Source organism: Strongylocentrotus purpuratus, unplaced genomic scaffold, assembly GCF_000002235.5.
Source record: "Strongylocentrotus purpuratus isolate Spur 01 unplaced genomic scaffold, Spur_5.0 spur5_scaffold_14, whole genome shotgun sequence".
In the NCBI taxonomy this organism is placed as follows: domain Eukaryota; kingdom Metazoa; phylum Echinodermata; class Echinoidea; order Camarodonta; family Strongylocentrotidae; genus Strongylocentrotus; species Strongylocentrotus purpuratus.
In genome coordinates this window covers 25180872-25204787 of record NW_022145599.1, presented here as the reverse complement: position 1 = coordinate 25204787, position 23916 = coordinate 25180872, and the positions used below count along the sequence as shown (strand labels likewise).

The following is a 23916-nucleotide window of genomic DNA, read 5'->3' as shown; positions in this document are numbered from 1 at the left end:
AAAATTTGAAATTTGAAAAGCCATGCTCTTCAGGGAACATTTTGATTCTGATGTTCTTCCACACTTGCATAAATAACAATGATAACGCTCACAAATTATTTTTCACCTCTTCCCAGAACTCAACTTTCTCTTTAACTCATAAATAGCCTTAACTCAATGCAAAAAAGTGCAGCTACTCGTGGAATTCATACACAGTGTTAACTAATGCAACATTTTAATAGATATATACATTTTGTTTGTGAAGGATGTTTCTTGAGAATATTACAGCTCACATGTAAAATTATTCAGTAAAGGCCCTAATCATGCAGCCTACCTTACATACTTAATTTACGGAAAACAAAACAAACCCATTGAATCTGCAAGGGGTATGAGTTAACTATACACACAAATACACACGCGCGTACACATATTAAATTTCCTGGTGCAATTTGAAGGTGTACAAAAAAAAAGATTATTAATCTAATGGCTAAAGTGTCTGTGTTTTCTGTCCTGCCGAATACATCTGTCTGCTGTTCCATTAAATAAAGTCTTCCTTAAAAATTTCCAAACATTCTTATTTTAGGTTTATCAAAATGAAAAGAAAAAAAGTTTATCTGTAAAACCTAAGCTGAAATAATAACTTGCTGTGTATCATCCTTTCCTTCAGAAAGTGGATACACTCGACCATTTCGCTTTACCGCCATATTCATGGAGGTTGACGTGAGTGGGTTGAACCGCTTCGCTTTGCACATCATAAACCGTAAGAACCTAATATAACCGCGGCGGAAATTCTGGTTGGTGGCACCGTAGATCACGCAGTTGACGCTGCTATTCATATGCGCCAACGTGAACGTGAAGAGGTAGATGTTGCGGTTGGCCACCTTCTGTGTATCGAAGAGTATCGTCATCGAGAACGGCAGCCACATGACAAGGTACATGATGACGATGATGAATATGGACCGGGCAAGACGAAGGTCGCTCGCGCTGGCTCCCCGGAGTGCACCGCGGTTAAAACGGTTTTGTGCCGTGTGGGCGGTGCTGAGTTGACGCGCAGCACCGCATTTGGTTGCATGCGTTGGCAACCGCACCGTTAAGCGGCTGTGGTCGACGGTGGATACGCCCGGTGCGATGCTGGCGCTTTCTTGCATGCGACGAATGGCGGCTGACGCTCTGTGGGAGAAGCGGAAGATACCTACGTAGCTGTATGTGATGATAAATAGAGGTAGGACGAACGTCGTCGATGCGAAGAAGAGGGCGTAAGAATGAACAAAAGCCATACCTCCGGTGCAAGACATCACCTAGAGAAGTTGAAAAGACCGACACACATTGCGGTTAATATGCCGATACGTCACATATAATGGGGAATAATGTTTGTTCTTCTTTGGGGGGGGGGGGGGGGGGGGGGGGGGAGGAGAGGAGGACTTTTTTGGAGAAAAATAAACCACTGAAACCTTTTCTTTAGGGAAAACATAGAGGATCTCATAAAATGCATTATCAGAATATCAGATACAAATTCTGAATTGTCTAATATTTGTGTGAAAGTTGAATCTCTGAGTGATGTTTTATGGTTTAATTTATGTCCGCTGGTCAGATTCTTTTTCGAAACAGAAATTACTGAAGAAAAATAAGAGCCTTGGAAAAGGGAATTGGTTGAAGGTGCACTGATCGACATCACAGGGGTATGTATTTTCCCTCGGTATGATGTTCGTGGACGGCAGTTAGATGGAGGATGTGGGAATGGGTCCTATCATCTTCCGTTCATCCCTACCCTTTCTCCGGCTCCCTTTTTACTATTTGATTGAGAGGCAGTGAGTCTCACCTTCCAGTCGAATTCGTGGACGCCCCATCCCAGGATGTTTGGGAGGTCGATAAGGAAGGCGATACCCCATACAATGAGGAGAATGAGGGGAACGGTCCGGCGGTTGAAGATTCGATGGTAGTTATTCCAGTGGCAGATCCACACGTAACGGTTGAAGGCAATGGTAGCGATGCTCCACAGGGAACAAGAACAACTGAGTAAGAGAGAGAGCGAGAGAAAATGGGGGTGAGTGAGGATGTGTGGAGGGAGAGAGAGAGAGAGAGAAAGAAGGAAAGGAAACGAGGGTGAGTGGGATAAAGAGGGAGCCTAGATTGAGAGAAAGAGGGTGATTAAGTGAAAGATGGTGAGTTTTTTTATAAATTGAGATAGATCGAGAGAGAGAGGAGAGACAGACAAACAAGAAGCGGGTCGAGATGATGAAATGATTTAATTTTGTTTATACAGAGAGAGAGAGAGAGAGAGAGATAGTAGAATGATAGAGATGCCACGGTGACGCAAATGACAGATGTAAACACTGCTGCCCAAAGCTAAAAATGGATTGCAAAGCCATTTGATTTTAAATCTATACAATTTTGGTTTCCATATATAGGAAACAGGAAGGCAGGTTTTCTTTATCCAGGCCATGCCAAAAGCTGCAAATTTTAAACAAAACACACCTTTAATTCATGCGTACGTGCGTGGAGAATGCTAATGCCGCGGTCAAACCTCTGGACAATTGATCACGATGTATCACGTACGAGGTCTTTAAAGTAAAATTGTTTATTTTGATCTTAGCCAGCTTCCGGGTAGAGAGGTAACTCTGCTCTCGTGAAACTGTTGAAATCCCCAGGCCCACAATAACACTCAGTTGTTGTGCCGGAACCTAAAAAAAATAGGCATGCAGATCGACACCTCCTCGCTTTTACCGTCTTTGGGTCAATTCCAAACGTTTCGGATTGTCAAGAGAATTGCTATTTCGAATAGGATTGAATACTAAAAACATTTAAATAATTAACAACAAATGAATGATACGAGAGGTACGTTTACGACATTGGTTTTCTCATCAACCGTACACATTTATGAAATGTTGAATTTATGTAAGTTTGTTATGGAATGCCATAAAAGGTAAATTTTGTATTATTCCGTAAAAAAAAAAAAAAGCTCAATGTTTCATAAATTTTATGAAAAGGTAAAAGGAAATCGACTGTAGTGAAATTACCTCATATTCGTTTATATATGTACAGGTGTATCATAATTAGAATTGATTGTAGATACTTTGTATTAAATGTCTATATATAGTTTTTTTTCAAAATTGAAAACTCTCTGGAAGTGTCATTCCGTAGTCGTTGGAATTAACCCCCTTTGTTAGGGATTACAGGACCAATGTCGTGCTCCGACATTGGCTCAGGGGTTTATTTTATCAGAGATATTTGTTAGGTTTGCAATCGAGTTTTGCGTAAAGTTTAACCCTGTATAAAGTAAGGTTGTTTGGTCGGAGGCTTAAGAGCATGTGTCGTCCAACCGATTCCAGCCCCTTGCCAAGTGAAATTTTACTTGACTGTGTCAATATATTTACCAGAAAAATAACGATGTTTTAATGACGTCACAATATGAACCAATCCTGCCCAAGCAGACGACATCCCATAAAGGATGAACATAATTGCAATGCTATTATTTCTCAAATTATAATAAAAATGTGATGGCATTTCACACCATTCAAAAAGGGATATGAAACCGATTCTGATAACTAAATTCTTTTGTTTGTAAACACCAGATAGGGGTTAATTAACGATCAAAGAAAACACTTTCAAACTGAAAAAAACCCGGAATGATAGCATGGACGGCATTTGTTCCCTTTTGAAACGCTGAACATTTTGTCTTATTTTGTTTACAAGCGGCGGATTCCTTTGTTTATGTATCGCTGCATTTTTCATCAACATAGTACCATGCGCGGGATTTAGGGTGAGGCAATAGATTAAACATTTAGCCTGACGGTAGTGAAGTAAAATAAATAACTGAAGAGAAGATGACAAAACAGGCACTCAAAATATGTGAGATGTCATGGGACATCGTCTGCATGTGCAAATCATGTTCAACATGTGACGTCACACATCTCAGCACCGATTCGGAGAGCTTTCAGGTGCTATGCCGGGGCTGTATTTAAGCGTTTGTAATTGATAATAATCATTTATTCGTATGTGTCCAAGCATTGAATTTTGATAACCTTGCCCAATCAAAGTTTCACCTTTGCAATAATGCAATAAAGAAGGAGAGGAAAAAGAAGAGGGAAAAGAAGAGGGAAAAGAAGATGCTGTGACTTACGTTACGATGCATATGACGGCGACCAGTTCGCACAACCAGTCGTGTTTAAAGAAGAACCCTGCCTCGTTGGTAATGCTTCCGACGACGGAGGCGAGATTGACCACAATGGACACACCCAAGTCAGCTAGAGCCAAGTTGATGATGAACACATTGCCTGAAGTCATGTAAGATATTAAGTTAAAAAGGGGGTAAAGATTTTCCATCTTCCTTTAAAAAAATATAAATAGAATAAAACAATATCCATGCAAGCGTATAGGTCTTTCAATCGTCTTGGCCATATACACGCATGTCTTGTACAGCCAGACCTGTCTATAAAGGCCAACCAAGGCAAACAGGAAAACTGGCCAGTGGCCACGGAAGACAGGTGGACTTTCTTGACAGGTTCTACACATTCCTGGAGGTAGACAGTATAGCCTATAGTGAACACTATAGATTGGTTGTCGTTATGGACAGGTTTAAAATGTAGTGTGTTGTTATCAGTCTTCCTAAATCATGTAAATAAGTGTGTCTTTCAGGTTCAAGCGTAGCCAGGATTTTATTTTAGGGGGGGGTAGTGAGCACGCGAAGCGCGCTCCCTAGGGTATGGGTGCAAGGAGGAGGGAGTTTCCCCCTCCCGCGCGAAGCGCGGAATCTTTGACAGAAGACGATTCGTTGTACCTTTCTCGACCCATAATCCTTGTCTGAATTCAGTCCCCCCCCCCCCCCCCCCTCCTGCGCGAAGCGCGGAAGCTTTGACGTATTATTAGACAAAGAAAACGATTCGTTGTACCTTTCCCGACTATTAATCCATATCTGTATTCAGTCCCCCTCCCACGCGAAGCGCGGAAGCTTTGATGTTTCATTAATTTATTAGAGAAAGAAGACGATTCGATGTACCATTCTCGACTCTTACTCTGAATTCAGTTTCCTCCCCTCCCGCGCAAAGCGCGGAGACTTTGAAGTTTCATTAAATTATTAGAGAAAGAAGACGACTCAAAGTACCGTTATCGACTCTTAATCCTTGTCTGAATTCCGCCGCCCCCCCCCCCCCTCTCGCGCTAAGCTTTGACGTTTCATTTAATTATTAGAGAAAGAAGACGATTGGTTGTACCTTTCTCGACTCTTAATCCTTGTCTGAATTTAGTCCCCTCCCCCTCCTCCTGCGCGAAGCTTAGACGTATTATTAGACAAAGAAGACGATTCGTTGTACCTTTCCAGACTCTTAATCCTTATCTGAATTCCGCCCCCCCCCCCCTCTCGCGCTAAGCTTTGACGTTTCATTAAATTATTAGAGAAAGAAGACGATTGGTTGTACCTTTCTCGACTCTTAATCCTTATCTGTGTTCAGTTTCCCCCTTTCCGGGCAAAGCGCGGAAGCTTTGACGTTTAATTAAATTATTTGAGAAAGAAGACGATTCGTTGTACCGTTCTCGACTCTATTTCCCTTTTTTCTTCCTACGTCCTCTTACTTTTTTTCTTCTCTTTCTCTCTCTTTTTTTTTGGGGGGGGGGCGACCGCCCCCACCGCCCCCTAGCTACGCGCCTGTTTAGGTGATAAATGCCCCCAAAAGAAATAATGATACATACCACATTCTAATTCAAACTATTAATCAGCCGTATGAAGAGTATATTAGCAATTACCTCTCGGTAATGCACGTCAACTTGCGAGACAATTATGGACGGAATATGTACAAACGATCTGCATTTGCCATTTAAGTGTTGAGTAGGGATATGGAAATCGCTGGCTTTTTCGAATTTGCTATCTCTAGTCCTGGCTATTTGAATTTAAATTACAGATTACAGAAATCTGTTAGGTACGGTTGATTGTGCTTCACTTGAAACAATAATGTACAGTGTTTGTGTAGATATTTCAAGACAATGCATTGAGTATGTTCAGCATATCACATACGGCCAACACGAAAGTGGAAAGTAATTATAAAGGGGAACACGATCACCTCATCACAATCCTGAAATAGAAAACAAAGATTACGACTGAATTTGATATAAAGCAACACGTTTAAGGAATAAAGATTACCGTTTAATCTTCTTCTTCTTCTTTTCTTTTCTACGTCTTTCTTCTTCTCCTTCTTCGAAAGATTTCTTATTAAAAAAAAACTCCTAAAAGCAGGCTTCTTTGGCGAGAGGATTCTCTGGCGGGGGGGGGGGGGGGGTGGGGGACACAAGTCCAAACATTCTTTGTCGTCCGACTTTCTGGCGAACCTTCCTGATTACAAAATTCTCTGACAAACTAAAAAAAACGAATGTTATACAAAAACAAAACTAAAAGGAAGAAAAGAATCGTCAGCCTATGCTTCTTCGTTTCCTCTATTTCACGCTCGTTTTAGTGCCCCCACGCCACTGCGAGGCTAATGTCTCACCAAATCTGTTGGCCGACAATAATTTTCTGAGAAGCAAAACAAGGAATGATCCGAAAAAAAGCAAAAAGTGAGCTCCTCAGATTCATGCAGCTTCTCGGTTTACAGTATTTCGCCGACAGAGGTTCATCAAGATATCTCTTTCAATGAATGAGACAGAAAATGTTAAAGAGGAAAAGGTCATCATTCATCAGGTTTCTAAATTTAGCTCAAAAAATTTGGCACGCTAGAATTACGGATTTGTTACTCATGCGATACTTTTTGTTTAAGATTATTCTTCCATGTACATGGCTTTCAGTCTTATTTGCTTTGCTTTCGAATATAGTGTTCGTGGTTTCGGGGGAAATAGAGAACAATGATTACGACAGATTTTAATATAAAGCAACACGTTTAAGGAATAAAGATTTGCATACCGTATAATTTGTTGAAAGAGATTTGCCTCTTTTGCAATATCTTGTTTCACGAGTGCATGTCTATTAAATTACACAGGAAATGACACGCACACACAAAAAAAGAAGAAGATATTTTTTTTTTTTTTTTTTAAAAGAAACATTTCTTGGGATGTTTGTTTTCATTGGATATTTCAATTTAATATCCGACTGAATTGTTTTAGTAACTCGTGCAGGCAGAAATTTCGACAAGGAGACTTTCGTGGTCATGTAGGCTTAATATATCTTGAATTAATTTTCCTCTCTCAGTGTCCCGCCCCCCCCCCCTCTATCTCCCACTCCCTTTTCTCTCTCTCTCTTTCTTTATCTCACTCTTTCTTTCTCTCTTTCTTTCTCTCTCTCTCTCTCTCTATCTTTATCTTTTAGGGGGGTCCTATAACCTCCATATTTAACACTTGGTAGTAGATAATGTCAATTCGACAGCATTATCCACACGTTATCTCTTCATAATATAATAAAAATGTAGATAGATGATATCAAATTCTTCATCCCCAGCCAATCGCGACACACAAAAGCAAATTAGGGCCTCGAAATTTAATTTCTTGCTCAAATATGTATCGGCGTGAATATTTTGCATCCCCGCCCCTGAACCTAAAATCTAAATACGTCGCAGGAATTTCATTTTGAAGGAAACAATGAATGACATAGATTCAATTTTTATGAAGTTCAAAAATATATCATTGCAATGAAGAGAAAGACGAGTCTAATAGCATGCCAAACGAAGTATGGAAATGTTTTTATTTCACGAAAAGCGAACACAGGAAACCCATTTCGCCAGGTTATATGGTTCTTTTGTTTCATACCGCTCTTTAGCGTCGTCTTGAAGGAATAACCTTCATTTGTCTTTAAATTGATATCGCTCACATCTTCTTTTTTTTTAAAGAAAGAAAATAGATCAAAAACATAGAATTCTTTAAGTGCAGTCGTATACAATTTCACTCAAATATATGAGAAATATCAATGAGAGATCGAATTTTGAAAGCTGTTATAAAGGCTTCTTAATTGACCTTGTAATCCATGAAAGTGATAGACTTTTCAAACTGCTTTAAAAGCACATATACATTAGGACCGTAGTTCAGCGTTTTAAAATGGAAAACGTTCTTGTTATTATTCCGTAGTATGACTCGTAAACGCCCCTTTTTGAGAATAGCCTATAAATAAAGGCCAGCCAACCATTTCCGTTTTTGTTATCCAAAACAGAGAATTGGCATTCCCAAATCCCGCCCCCCCCCCCCCCACTCAGTGTTATTTAGAAACTAGAAAACGATCCCCTGATATTGGTAGAGTCCAATGATTATTCCTACAAGTAACACAATGAACAAATTACAATGTACTATTATTCACATGTTACTTAATAAAAAATCTGTGTAAATAAATACAATTAACCCATATACACTGTTTTCCTGTTTGTAAAGGTTCCACAATGATTGTATTTATTTATTTGATGCTTATGCTTATTATCATACAGAATGGTTCATTATTTTCACCTTTGCTATGAAGTCATGGCCAGCAACTATCCTTGGGCAAGACATCCACATTTTCCACTCTCTACCCAGATGTAAATGGCTACCTATCAAATAATGGGATAGCAATAATTGCAGTGCCCTCAGGAAGAATAGCATTGGTGCTGATGAGGCTACCCGGGATAAGCAAAATTATTATCCAATCAGAAAGTGATATCAAGAAAGATGCCCTTAGGTGTCCTATCAGCGCAAGCTTAGGTACAGGAGGGCGTAACCCCCATCGATTTGTTAAACAAATAAAGAAAAATAGAAAGAGACAGTGGTAAAGTAAGATGAAACGAAGACTATGAGATACTCTCTACAGGCCCTCTCAAGTGTACGTTTGTAAATTGTATCAACTCGTCCGAACCGGAAACGTTTCTGAAGAATCATACATTCTAAACTATTTCCCAATCCATATCCCAAATCTCTTTATTTAACCATAATTTTGTTCATCATGATAATTGTCATTGAAAACGCTCAACGTAGACTGACGTGGCATGACGTGGCATGACTGACAGACTACAAAATATGAAGCAGACCGAAATCAGAAGAAAAAAAAATCAGAGATCGTCTGAACATAACCTTAACCACGTTTAATCAAACTAATATTCCTTTAATATCAATAATAGCTTTGATCGATGTCGCTCTCTGTAATCATTGTTCAGTAAACGTGGTGTTATTCTGGCGTTGGATAGTAATTCTCTAGAATCAAAGAAAATCAATTGAAAACGTGCTTTAATAATAATTTCGTGCCTAATGTAAACTTTATTATACGATAAAATACTGGGATTCATTTCGAGCATTTTTTATTAATCGTTTCTTCTTCTTCTTAATATTTTACTTTTCTACTAATTTTCTGATTCTTTTTACACTATACAACTACTAATACTACTACTACTACTACTACTACTACTACTACTGCTTCTACTTCTTCTTCATCGTCTTCTTATTCTCCTGCTACTGCTCCCTTCCTCGTAAACAGAGTTTAGCACTTCAATGCACCATGCGATATTTATGTTTAAAATATCAGCTCGGTTGATACACAAAATGGTTTCTCTGAGAAAAAACAACAACAATAATCCATGTGAAGGTCCAAGCTTTAAAAAAATAGAGCCATTGTCGGGGATTTTAGCTAACAAATTCCTAGCCGATGTTTATGGATTAAAACAAAAATCCATTAGTAAGATCAGTACATCCCAGTACAAGGCAAGACACCCCCCCCCCCCCCCCCAGCTCTCCGTATGTATCATGTTTGAATAATGATAGATAATTAGCACACTCAGAACCACGTTTTCTGCCATCACTTTGAAACGTATTATTTCATTTGTATTCAAAATGAAAGGAATTACACTACCCCTCACTCTGTGAATTCCCTATGTTGTCAAAGTAATTGGATTCTGTTTCTTTATCAGTCTTTTAATTTCCTTTGTTTTCAAAGTAATACAATAATGCTTCTCGGACTTGCTCTGGTTCGTTTATTGTTTTCAAAGTTTTCTTTATCTTCAAGGTAATAATTAGTCGACACGTAACGTTTCCTCGCAACCACTCCCTCTTATCCTTTTAAATCTACCTCATCAAAAAAATAGTTTAAAAAAGAAATTGTGCGATTCCAAACATTACTCATATCAGACTATTCCTCTTGAAAAAATAGTCCCCTTAATCGGATTATATTCGAAGATTGATGGTTAACTATAACTGAGCCTTAAAGGCATCGTTTAACAATGTTAAATATGAGATGCATGGCTCTACGTGTTATCAGTGTCTGTGATATGGTGTAATATTGAAGCCCTAAACAAAAGTGCGCTTCAAAATGATCATAAAGTGCGTCAAAAAAAAAAAATCTTTAAGTGACTGGTTTTACCATACTAATTTTTTCCCCCGTTTCGGTTTTTGAACTTTCGATTTCCAATCATAAATATCTTGATAATCAGACAGGCGTTCGGCTTGTAAAAGTCATTGGGTTCCTGACTGACCTAAAGGTTTATAATTTTCATTGCAGCATGAGATTAATCCAGGATTTTATTTCAGAATCTGAGTCAAAGATACCCAATCCCTTTAACGCTTTGCAACCCGTGATCTAATTTGGGAACGCGTAATGTAATGGAGATATGAATGATAAAATCAAACAAACACTATGTACACGTAACATGTCTTGCTAAGGTCCATAAAAGGTAAATGGAACATAGAAAAAAAACAATTCATGTCCTTTAGTGGCCTAGTTTGATTTATGTAGATTATGCTCGTTTAGAATGTAGAAAGACAGGGTGTTACGTGCCAAACATAAAACTAAATTTACTACTTTAGTTTAGAAATGGCGGTAATTTTGATACTGGTCAAAGATAAAACAATCGAATGTACTTATAAATAAATTCAGATTTATGTAACAATTTCTTAGTTTAAGAAGCGTCATCACCTAAGTTAATGGAAAATTATATTAATGTGACACGGTAATCGAGGACGATGGTGGTCGCCACACGCTCCGCTGCTGATTGCTACATTTACCTTGAGAAATTTTTATTGAACACATTCAAAGTACGGATATAGATTTCCAAAGGTGCAATGGAAAATCGCGGTTCTTAAAAGTGCCTCTACATGTTTTACATATTTATTGACGGTACGTTAGCCAAAATTACAATATGGCGAGTCAATTTACTGCAACACTTCTTTTTTAAACAAGACATTGAATGATATACAATCTAGTGAAGTGGATGCGGTATGCGGAAAGGAAAGCGACAGACAGGTAGACAGCGAACTCGAGAGAGTAACTTGTGAATTGGTTCATGAGAGAAGTAAGATTACATGAGGGGAGACAGAGGATAAGTATACAATAGATGAAAAGAAAAGCAAAAGAGGGGAAAGAGAGATTAGGTGGGTGTGCGTGCGTGTGTGAATGATTTGTACAATATGTATTTGAGTTGAGAGAAAATAATAAAAAATGTCTTTACAGAAAAGTGTATTAGAATATTCTTTTCATCTTTATTGACATTAGGGTACAAATTTGAAAAAAAATGTCTTAATCTCTTGATTTATATTGTGCACTTCATTCTCTATCATTACACCTTTCTTCAAGCGATCAATATGATAGTGTGCTTTATTTTCTCTTTCTAAATCTAAGAAAAACTTCGTATTCTCTCCCCAATCTAAGTCTAATCAGCTCTTGATCTCACGTAAAAACCTTGCTCTTTGATATTCATACGTTTTTCATATTCGTTATTAGCTTTTTATATATTCCTCAATATAAATTCCGCCTTCCTAGTATACATGTTTTGACAGGATATTAAGTTTCTTTTCAATCTTATGAAACTGTTTGTTCAATGCCTTTTTTCTTTATGACGCTGTATCTACACGAAAAAAGGCTAATTATCATTTAAGAGGTATTCCTATCCTAAACAGATATACTGTATCTTTAAACTGGGTACGTTCTTCGATCACATTCGTCGAATTGCTCAATGACCTATCAAATGTCCGTTTGAAATATTAAGACTTCCTCTTCCTTTCGCCAGCGTGTACTTGTATGTACAACAATATTGTTGAATGCTCACTACCCACACCTGGAAGAATATCAACTCTGGAGATAAAGTCATGAAGTGTATCTGATATCAACTACAAATCTAATCTACCTATATCCATTACCTCAATGATCCTATTAACGATATCGAGGTAACTGCTATCTAAGTAGGGATTCTCCCTTCGATGTGTTTAACTGTGAATTTAACAGAGTATTAAATCCCCAGCTATAATATCTGGTACCATTGATTTTCTTTACACAGAGAAAGCAGGGAGTGATATGTTTCATGAAGAAATCTCTACTTTTCTTCTTCCAGCCAACATTTTCCTTCTATATGAGATCGAATACCTCTTACATTTCATGATAAAAGTTTAAATTGCGTACCGTTTTAAATGTAATGAAAACCCAATGTTCCGATACAAGCAGAGTATCTTCAGACGTGCATGTATACCTTCTTTAGTGTTAGAAGGCTTGAAAATATTATGAACAATAGATGAAAAGACAAGGAGAAGAGAGAGAGAGAGTTAGGGAGACCTAAGGTGTGTGTGCTAGTGTGAGTGTGCGTGGCTGCGCGTATGTGCGCGTGTATGTGTGTGTGTGTGTGTGGGGGGGCACATTATGAAAGAGAGAGAAACAGAGATTGTGCTATATAAGATACCCCCCCCCCCCCCCTTTAAAAATAAAAAAGCTGTCAACACACACCTAATATGTAGACGCCGTCAACTATCAGTTAGTATCATAATTATTAAGGTCACATATCGGAGAAAAGGAAAGAAAAGGAGACTAGAGATTGCTTAGAAAAGATGATAATGAGAGGCAAGACTCAGAGCATCGCAATTAAGTGGACAAAGAAGAAGACACAGATCAAGATTGGTTGACAAATCAAATATCTGAACGGATCCTCTATGAAGTGTATGCTCTTGCTTCAGTTTTTCATACATGCTCATGACATGGCGAATCATATTGTTGAGGTTACGAGTAATCACTTAGGGTGGGATTGATCAATCCAACGAGATACGTTGCGATGTGCTTTGCGCTATATAAAAATGGATGGTTATTATTACATTTATACATCCGTTTAAACATAATACGAAAGAAATCGAGAAAGAAAGAGAGAGAAGAGATTCAAGGGAGAGAAATTTTGAGATTAGAAGGGAAGGGAGAGAGAGAGAGAGAGGGGGGAGGACAACACTGACATTAGGAACAAATTATAGTACAGCTATTATATAAGGAAGAAATGAAGTTAGATTAAGGAAAGTCAAAAGAAAAATAAGAAAAGAAAGCACATACAGAAAGCAAAGAATAGCACGATCAAGTTAAAATAATAATAATAACAAATAATAATGATAATTATATTCATTCATTATGGCGGGGTACTATGTAAATATACTCGTTACAAAATGATGTTCATTCAATACATAGATGGTATACTCAGAATAATTTAAAATTTGAAGCCGGAAAGAATTAAAATTATGCTTTTAAGTACACGTGAGTCATATAATTTAAATATATGCATGGATGGAACGAAAATGGAACAGGTTCATAATTTTAAATATTTTAGGGGTAGAAATTGATGATCACCTTACTTGGGATATTCATGTTAAAAGACTTACTACATTGATTTCTATGAAACTGTTCTTATTACGTAATAAGCCGTCCCAATATTTAGATGTCAAATCCTTAAAGCTCATGTATAATAAAATTATTCTACCATGTATTGACTATTCATGCACAGTCTGGGAAAATTGCTCGAGGCAAAATAAAGAGTCACTTTAAAGGTTAAACAAGAGGACAGCACGTATAATTACAACCGGCTATGACTATGAAAATGTTAGAGGTGAAGATTTGATAAAATTATTGAAATGGCAATCATTTGACGAAAGGAGAAATTATTTTTTAGCTGTTTTGTATAAATATAAATCTGAACATGTTATTGCACCAACACATCTATATAATGCCATAGAAATGGCCTGCGCTATAGAGCCGCTAACAAAACAAATGTAACATTACCAAAAACCTAATCTAGAATGCTTTAAGAGCAGTCTTATGTATTCAGGAGGAGTTATCTGGAACTCATTACCTATTAATTTGCAGAATGCAACATCTATTTCTTAATTTAAATACCTTTACAAAAATTGTACTTTCGTTTATGTTCTAAATAACCAACGACTCCATGGATGTGTGTATATATCTTTTTACCCACTTAAATATAAGTTAAATCGCTTTTTGTGGTTTTGGTTTTGGTTTTCTTTTTTGTTGCTGTTTTTGTTTGTTTCTTACTTTGTTTATTTTGTGATTCTGGGTAAATCTACGAATGTACATCCATGTCTCTAGTCGCTGGTTATAAAATTTTATATTATTTAATATCCATGTTATATATTTATATTTTGCCTATTTCATTGATATTTTGTATTTCATTGCTATGTTGTATTTCATTGTTATTTTGCATTTTATCATGTATATACAGGACCAATATTAAAAAAAGCTTTGGCTGATATTCTCATCCTGTATAAATATTTTTAAATGAATAAAAAGAAAGATAAACTAGACCTGCAATCGTGGCACAACGATATGCGTGCAATGACGGGCGATCTGGCACTAACGATCGTCTATACTAGCATAATCATAAACAGTATAATATGGGGTCTAAAATGCCCCCTTGACAAATTATAAAAAACATTTCAAGAAAAATATAGATCGTTCTGGGGGCCAAATGCGTGAACCCGATTTGCCCCATAGATAATGCTTGTAATGCATGGGAGGAAAACGTACAGGATCTGTATTATGACCGGATTTAAATTGTTTTGTTCTCTCTCTCTGTATGTCTTTTCATGGGCCGTATTTGGTATTATTGGAAAGAGAACTTCATGGTGGTTTTTGTAAACCACTTTATTTTTTGCTATGATAATCCTATCGAAACACGTGATGCAAAAAAGATGCAAAAAAGATTTATAGGACAAAATGGCGTCTTAAATGACCCCCTTGACCAATTTTAAAAATCCGGCTTCAAGCTGCCCTGCGTATTGCAACTCGGAATGTCACTGCAAATTTCCAAGGAAAAAATAGAACGTTTAGGGGGCGAAAAGCAGTTTGAAAAAATGACGTCATAGCCGATACGTGTTATAATCGGGCGGAAACTCGGCGGAATTTATATGATAAAGTTATGGCAGTTTTAAATTTATACGGGTCAATTTTTCAAGAATTTGAGAGATTTTTGATGGAGTCGGTTTTGGATTTGAATTTTGAGTACAAAGATGGTATTTTGAAGGGCAGGCTATTAGTCGCAGATGAAAGAACATCTCTTAGACTATCTAGAGGAATTGATTAGAAGTTTGTAGGATCTAGGATAGTGGAGATAGGAAGGAAGGAAGAAAGAAAGGCCTAAAACTGGACCAGAAACGGACAAAATGGCGCCTGGATGGTTATGCATGAGTGATTTCGAAAATCGAAAAAGTAGGTGACCTTGATGAGATGCTAGAGACTATGCCTATGAAATTTGAACGGAAATGGACATGAGGAAAGCACCTAACTAGGAATAACAAACACTACGTGCAAAACGAATGCGATTTCCTGGGAAGAAGAAGAATATTAATTTGGAAGAATGTGAAAACAGGCAATGACGAAGATCGTCATTGCAATAAATAAATAAATGAATAAATAAATAAATAGAAAAGAAAAGAAATACCACCATCATGCATGCTTCGTTTCACTAAACCTGCATGCAGTTACAGAACATTCACATCCGGTAAAATCAAAGGTCAGTAAACAGGATAGCCTTTGCGGACGATTTCGCAGAGAGAGGCATTATCCTTGGCTATCAGTCTTCCTCTCAGATCAGTTCCTCATTGATTTTCTGCTTCTTGATGAGAGGATGTACACACTTTCCCCACTGCTGACAACTGAATACTTGACCATTCATCTTGTTAACGCTCCATCTCAGTACACTCAAGTTTCTTGACATCATCAATAGTCATGGGTTATTCAAGTTGGTCAACCCAAAGCTCATGATAGAGGTCACATCCCTGATGTCGTCCTTGTGCATAACTGCATGTGACAAGTTGCGAATATCAGACCATTCCGCTTGGTTTCGACTTGCATGCTTCGTTTCACTTAAGTGACAGAACATTGACATCCGTTTATATTACTGGGTATAGACAAGATAGCCTTTAAGATCGATGTTGCACAGAGTGGTATTATGCCAGAGAGTGTGACACTGCGGTTAGTCGATCACTATAATAGGGACTTTTAGATTCGAACGAAGACAATGGGGATTGCTACGATCGACGTCCTTCTAATGCACTGTCTTGAATAGACGTCACACGTATCAGTCCATGCAAATCTAAAAGTCCCTACTACCGCCCTCACCACTCTCCTTGATATTCACGTTCCTGCTAGAACTCATAAGGTTAAATATCGTTAGGAAAAAATAACCCAAGGGACAAAGCTGATATTTCTGCTGAGAAACGAAAGCTTAGGTAACTTGAGCGGTAATGGCGATCTACACTGTAATCTTCAAGCTGGCCGAGATATGTTCTGCACTCAACGAGATTTTGTGAACTTGCCATCTCGTGAAACGAGCCAAACTGTCCTATATAGTTCACTGGCGTCGTTAATTACTGCAGGAATGACTCCAAGTAACTTTTCATAATATTCATGACAGTCTTACTCCAGACGAAACTCGGTACGACCCTCTCACATCACTATCCCTCGAGACTATCCAGGTTCTAGGACACCTAGCTCCTGGACATCCACCCCCGGATAAGAACCCCCAGTCAACTACCCCCTAGGACAACTACCCCCTAGGGCAACCACCCTCTAGAACGACTATCACCGGGACCACTACCCCCGGACAACTACCCCCTAGGACAACTATCCCCCGGACAACTACCCCCGGACAATTACCCCCTAGGACAACCATCCTATAGAACAACTACCCCCGGACAACTTTCGTAGGTGGTAGACCTCGCGCCAATTTACGCTCTACCCAATCGTTAATACTCCACTTTGAAAAACGTTCCGCGGGGCCTGCATGTAACGTGTAAAAGTGGTGGTGATGCAGATTTTTCTTCTGCCCCCCCCCCCTCCAAACGTTTTTGCTCATTACGCCACTGCCCTGGAAGGCGAGCCCCTGGAATATTTGCCCCCCCCCCCCCCCCAATCCCAAACTGCTTCCGGCGCGCCTGTGTATGTCCTAACCTCGGTGTGTGTTTTTTTAGTGAAACAAGACAACTCCCAAAACTCCAGATTTCTAGTTCTTCCTTAGCTCAATACTAGGTGGGGAAAGAACCTTTGCTCATGCGGGGCCTTCGCTGTAGAATGCCTCCCCTCTAGAGATTTGTAATAACAGATCAGTTGAAGAGTTTAAAAGTAATCTTAGAAACTTTTCTGTTTAATTGGGCATATCATTAATATTTTTTCTGTCATTGTTTGTATGTTATATCTTACTTCAGTTCCTTTGTTTATAATCCAGATGCTTTTATGTGATCTCTTTTGTTGTTGTCTTTCCGGACTAGTGCGCCTTGAACATTTGATTTCAAAAGGATTCTGTGCCTTACAAATCTCTTATATCATTATAAATATTATTATTATTATCATCATCATAATTACTGTATGGACACACTACTCAAAACTATTCAAAAGCCTCTGAAAACAAGTGCTTCTTCAACAAAACAATAAACGATTAAACAACGTTTTCTGCATTGAACTGGGCGGTCACGCACGCACTCCAGCTGGGGCGCTATTAAATTGGCTAACAAATTCAAAATGTTAAAGAAATATTTTGTTTAATGTTCGGATTCTAATTGCACTGAGATAAGACAAGGTAGTGCCGTGTTTAATTGGAGGTTTTCATGGGAAATACGTGCCGAAGACAAGGACAGAATTCTCAAGAATCAAGCGAGCATGTAGCGAGAGAGAATAGATAGATGTCAGGCGATGGGTTAATGGGGAATGAATATGTACGCTGTCAACAGATGTCATTAAGGATTTCGAAGTATTTTTCTCCTAATGATTTGGATGATCAAATATGTGTGGGAGTACCTCAAGGTACTCAAAATTTGACCTATTTGTTTTCTTTCTTTCTTTTTTATTGGTGGCGCCTGTCATTGTATACTCCTATATGTCATTATTTAAAATACATAGACGATGTTTTAAATTAAAAAAAACACCCATATTTCATGTACAAATGTAATCATGTAAACATGAATAGCTCGAATCGGGCCTCTTTTTTATGATGTGAAATTGAATGCATAAAAATAATCTTTCGTGTCAAATTCATGCTCGGAACACCATATACAACATGTAAGGGTGGCAGAATCAATGAATGAAAGTAGGGTCATAAAACTGGTACATTCTTCACTGTATTTGTCTGAATTTGTTACTATTATGATTGACTTTACCTAGTTATGCCTCTCTTTGCGCTGCTTTTTGCTATGGTCACAAAGGTTCGTACGAACGATAATTTCGTACGAATCTCACTGTTTTTCCATTGTCTTCCCGAATTTCCATTGTCTGAAAATCGTTCGTACGGCGTTCGTAGCAGTTCGTAAGGGCATTTGTGACCGAGGATAAATATCCATATTATTATTATTATTATTCTTTCTCTCCAAAACTGAACCAACACTTCAACTTTTCGTGGTATTACCACTCGGCTCTTTGAGATTATAGGAAGAAACTCGAAGAAGAAACATTAGAGGAAGTATCATCAGAGGAAGAAAAATAGGAGGAAGTAGTATACAAAGGAGAAGGAGGGGAGAAGAAGGAGGAAAGGAAGAAAATGTGCAAATTATTTAACCGTCACAGCCCCACGTCTTTAATCTATCTATGTTTTTATACTTTTTTTTTCCTTCAAAACAGACGGATCAAATTTGCCCTAAATTTATTATTTTCATGTCCAATAATTATTGTTAAACCCTTGTTATAAGTTCGAAATTCACCTTGGAAAGATAATGCTGTGTTGGTCGTATAATGCATTAAAAAAGATTACCGGTCTTTAACGTTGATTAATGTTGATTAACGTTGATTAAAAATGAAAGATATTTCGAATGGAACAAAAGAAAACTACGGTTTATGATTACAATTTTGATAATAATGATGATGATGATGATGATAATAATAATGACCATGATAACAGTGATAATAATAACATTAGTGATTGGGTCTTATTTATTCACAGTAGCATGAGTAGCCCACATCACTATTAATACGTCTCTCCCTGCGAGCGGGTATCCATTTACACCTGGGTGGAGAGTGGTAAATTTGGATTAATGTCTTGCCAAAGAACAGTAGTGCCGGGCGAGATTTAAACCCTCAACCCTTGAATCGAGTGTCAAATGATTGAACCCCTATACTATGACACTGCCATGTTAATGTTAATAAAGGACAACTCTCAACCAACACCAGCACCCCGACTACGGTCATTTAACAGGTTATTCGTTTTTGTCTTTTTCAATAATTTAAATACATTAAATGCTTTGATCAGCACCAATGTTGATTTTCAGCAAATCTGTATAAATTCAGTCTGTATTAATATACAACAACGACAGCACAAACAACAGCATATACTTACACATTTTTATAAAAATTCACAAAAATCCGAAATTAATAACACAATAAAAAAAAGGAGAACCTTTTTTATAAACAAATTTCTTTCTCTCACATTAAATCATGGTTGACCGGCATTCCGGCAGTGTAACAATGTTTTTCTTTTGCTGTTACCACAATAATATATTATGCCGCAATGAAATTCTGATAATTGAGTTTAAACTTAGAATGCTAAAAAAAGGTTAAAAACCATTAAGCTTTTCAGGTACGTTTTGTTGGTATAAACAATGTTCGTACGTAAGGAAAGAATCCCATCCCCCCTTCCCCCTTTCAGAGCTCAAAAATATTCCATAAAAATGGATATTGACTATTGAAAACTTCACCATGTGGAGTTAATCAAGCATTCCAAGCAAACAAAACAATATTATCGAAATTCAGATGCGTCCCTGTATACTTCAATAACAATTTATCCCACTACAGAAATACATCCGTCTCTCTTTTCTTTAAATGTCACCGGTCTTCCATTATTAAAGATTGACATTTACCTAGCAAAGGAAAATCCATCTTGATATTAAAACTATTGTAATACAGGCATTAAAATGAGCAAAATCGGATTAAAAACAGGAAAACTCTCACCTTTTCAACTTTTAATCAATCAAATACAAATTTCGCTTATTTGAACTCCAAAATCCTTACCTTAATTCTGTTTAATCGGACTTTGACCAACTTTTATAGATCCGTTTTTTTCCTTTTCTGCTTTTATTAACAACCGATTAAATATCAGGGTGGATTTTCCCTTTTGTCGTGGAGATTAATTGATTTTCACGCGATGGAAAACGTGTATTTCTGGTGAAGATCACAAACTTAGCTCTTGTTTACACAGGACTGATGTACCCATCACCTTCAGATATCAATTTGAGAAGGCCATGTCCACTCAAAATTTTAATGACGCATATGACCATGTTTTTCCTGGAGACCCTTGGATGAACCATTAAAGTACGTGGTGCCTTGTTGGAACGTGGATACTATTCTGAGAAGAAAAAAAAACACTTCATATTCACGCTCATTATGAAATCTCGCAGAAGGATGCAGATCAGGTGTGATATCGATGAAAATACAGAAATTCAAGGCGCTAAAGGACTTGTTTTTTGTCTGAATAATAATGATCAGAGAGAATGGCTGAACAAAATTTGCTTTACAGAACTTAACTCAGGATAAGGTTCAACGTAACACATACACACCCACACCAACACCCACACATACTGTTAACATTAAAATGTGTACTGGAAATGTCCATCTTTACGATATTCAAATATTGCATTGTTTTCGTTTTGTTAAAATCTCAGAAAAAATCCTCTGCCACAGCCCAAAAATTCTGAATAGCTTAAACAAAGATTTTTTCATTCTGTTATCTTTTTATTTATAGTGTCATCCCTTTCACATTTCTGTCCATCATAAAATACATATAGTTGTTTTTTCTTTTTATTCCTTAGACAATTTGTTTAATTTTTTAGTCTTTTGGTTTGTCATCTCAAGTGTTCTTTTTATATTCTTGATTTCTTTTGTCTCTAAATTACTATTTCCCGTATAGGTGCTCTTTTTCTGGACACAATATTTTATGCCTTACACAGCTACTATTAATATCATCATATGCTTTTCTCAGTGTTGAACCAAAATAAATTCATCTATTCGTGAATTTTGAGAAAAGCCTACATCATACATAAACGGAAATGGTATTGCCTAGTATACAGAGAGGAAAAGAAAAGAAGAAGAAAAAAGAACATGAGAATAAAAGACCGATAACACAACGTGACGTTTCTTCGTGAAATCCTTTCAAACTGACCATCACTGGCAGGATCAGGAATCTTTACGTGATTGAAGGGTCTAGGAGCTTAGAGCCAGAAGGGCTTTAGCTCTATTTATTTTACAAAATTATTACAACCGCTTGACTCTCAGGAGATGAAATAAGGTTGTCATGCTTTTTGTTCAAAATTGTAGCAATGAAAGCAATGTCAATTACTGTTTTTAATCAAATTATTGACCGAGATCATATATATCCTCAAGCCAAGGTGTTTTTTGACCTCCTGTCTTCATTTGTTATATGTGTTTTCACTCTGTGAAAGAAGGTTAAATAAGGAATAAAATAATGAAACCGTGGAATAACCCGACCCAGATATCTTCGCAACCAGCAATTTTTCAATACCTTCAAAAAATATTAAAAACTCACCTCATAGGATAATAACATAATAATTGCAAAAAGCGCGTTTGAACATGTATGGAAAATCCGCTGTACAAATACATTATTATTAGTATTATTATTATTGTTTGTTTTTATTTTATTTGATTCGATAACATTAGTCTTTTATCATCATTTAACAATTGTTGGTAAACCGGCGATTTAAAGAACATGACTTTCGATAAATATTTTATTTTAATTGTATATTTAAAAACCGTCATCTCAAGTGGGATTTTTAGACCCAATTGATTATTCCATAGAAATCATGTTCGTTTTACCATTACACTATATGCCATCAAGTTCTTTGCCGGGTTCTTCCATTACAAAAGGTGCTGCACAAGGCTATTGATTCGCACCAGGGTTATTTTGCAAAAGTTCTTGCGATCGTTTTATAGCAATATTCATGATACTTTTCAGCTTAACGGAGATCTCATACATAAACATAATGGATCACTGATACAGAATAATTTCCATTTTATTTTCGTATTAGAAACAAAAGATCTTTAATTTGCTAAGAGATTTTCTTGTCATGTCTAAAGTCGTCATTTTAAGCGTTGAAGTGCACAGAGAAAATGATCTAATTCTAAAATCTGTTACCACAATAATCTCCATGTTTAGAATGAAATGCACTTCACATTACACAGCCAATGAAATCAATGTATCTAAAACAATTTAAAATGCAAAAAGTTACAGGTGTTCAAATGTATAAAAAAGTCAGTATTATACCTACATAGGAGTCGGAGAAATGATGATACTTGTATTTCTAACTTTCTCCGTAAAAGCTATTATACATTATATATATGCGTAATGAAAAAACGTTTTGTATTTTCTAGTCCAACTTTATATCTCCCCCACTTTCGACATTTTCTCCTCCCGCTTTACATCCCCATCTTTACCCATTCTCAAAAATTTCAGAGTCAGTGCTTCCGAGGGGAGGGCATGGGAATAAAATGCTCCTCAATTTTTTGAGAATCCCCAAAGTTCCCCCTTTTTTGTAAGAAAAGTGCCCCTTCCCCGTCTCATAAGTGTCCCCTTTTCACCTCAGATAAGTGCACATATTCAAGTCTGATAGGTGCCCTCATTACTTTGATAAGTGCCCCTTTTTCTTTGAAATAAATTTTCCATTTCTCTTTTTAGAAGTGATTTTTTTTCACCTCTTAGAAGTGCATATTTTTCATTAACAAGTGCCCATTTTCCTTTTAATCAATGCCCCATTCCCTTTTTTCTAGAAGTGACCCTTTGAACCTCTGATAAGTGCTTCTTTAACTTTGACAAATGCCCTTTTGCTTTTCCATCTCTCATGAGTACCTCCTTTATAGTTATGAATATGGTCCCTTTACACCTGATAAGTGCGCATTTTTAATTTGACACTTGGCACTCTTTTTAATAAGTGCCATTTTTCTTTCTAATGAATACCATTTCCCCCTCCTCACAAATTTCTCCTTTCATCTCTTATATTAAAAGTCCCATTCGAATGTGATAATTTCCCCTAGTTACTTTTGACATGTGCCCTTTTTCCTTTCTAATGCTAGTATAGTTGCCCTCTTATTAGTGCCCCCTTTAGTCTACATTTCCCACTGTCACATACAAAGTGTGCCCTGTAATTTCTCGATTCAAAGCATCGGAGCGGATTTGAGTAGTAACAGATGTTTACCAGCACAATGAAAGAGAGTGAAGCGGGGGACAGTGACACAATGCCCCAAATTTCATGAGAACCATTATTTTTTTACTTTGAGGTTCCCCTTTGTAAGCGCTTTTTCCCCTTCAGAAAGTGCACAATTTGTAAGTTACCCCACCACCCCTCCCCTCCCTCCCCTTTCAAAGACGCTCCACCGCCCCTGCAAACTTTACAGTTTCGTCCTCAACGAAAGTTCAGAAGTACGAACCCCCAGAACAATGAACGTTTGAATTAATGAATCTTCGAATAAAAGAACTTTCGGGATAACGATCCTTCGGAAATAGCGAGCTATAAACAACTTACCAATATTGCGGAGTTTGTGATGGAGACTCACGGCAGCGATGATCATGATGTTGCCGCATGTACCGATCATAGCGTTGATTGTTGTCCATACCTGAACGATCGTATGGACGACTACCTGATCGGAGTAGGGGTTATGGTACTGCGTCATATTTCCATCGTGCACTGTCATTATCGTGCCTGAGGACATAATACAATTTATTACATAATAATTATAAATTATTTGTTTTAAAGTGCTATAATTGT

At 37.3% G+C, this 23916-nt stretch overlaps 1 protein-coding gene across 1 annotated transcript; it reads right to left on the bottom strand.

Annotated features, from left to right (window-relative positions):
• Window positions 1-602: 602 nt before the first annotated feature.
• LOC576409 (melatonin receptor type 1A-like) lies at window positions 603-23821 on the bottom strand. Its single transcript, XM_030985167.1, has 4 exons — window positions 23674-23821; window positions 4100-4253; window positions 1799-1991; window positions 603-1277 (listed from the first exon to the last, which is right to left on the bottom strand). The coding sequence occupies exons 1-4, from the start codon at window positions 23819-23821 to the stop codon at window positions 603-605; spliced, it is 1170 nt and encodes a 389-aa protein (XP_030841027.1).
• Between the last annotated feature and the right edge of the window lie 95 nt (window positions 23822-23916).

Excerpts from the sequence above, each read along its gene's own strand:
- LOC576409 (XM_030985167.1), bottom strand. The coding sequence starts at position 23,821 with ATGACGCAGTACCATAACCCCTACTCCGATCAGGTAGTCGTCCATACG. Across the intron at positions 4,254-23,673 it reads TCACAAACTCCGCAATATTG|GCAATGTGTTCATCATCAAC; the intron begins GTAAGTTGTTTA and ends ACATGACTTCAG. Across the intron at positions 1,278-1,798 it reads TCCACGAATTCGACTGGAAG|GTGATGTCTTGCACCGGAGG; the intron begins GTGAGACTCACT and ends CAACTTCTCTAG.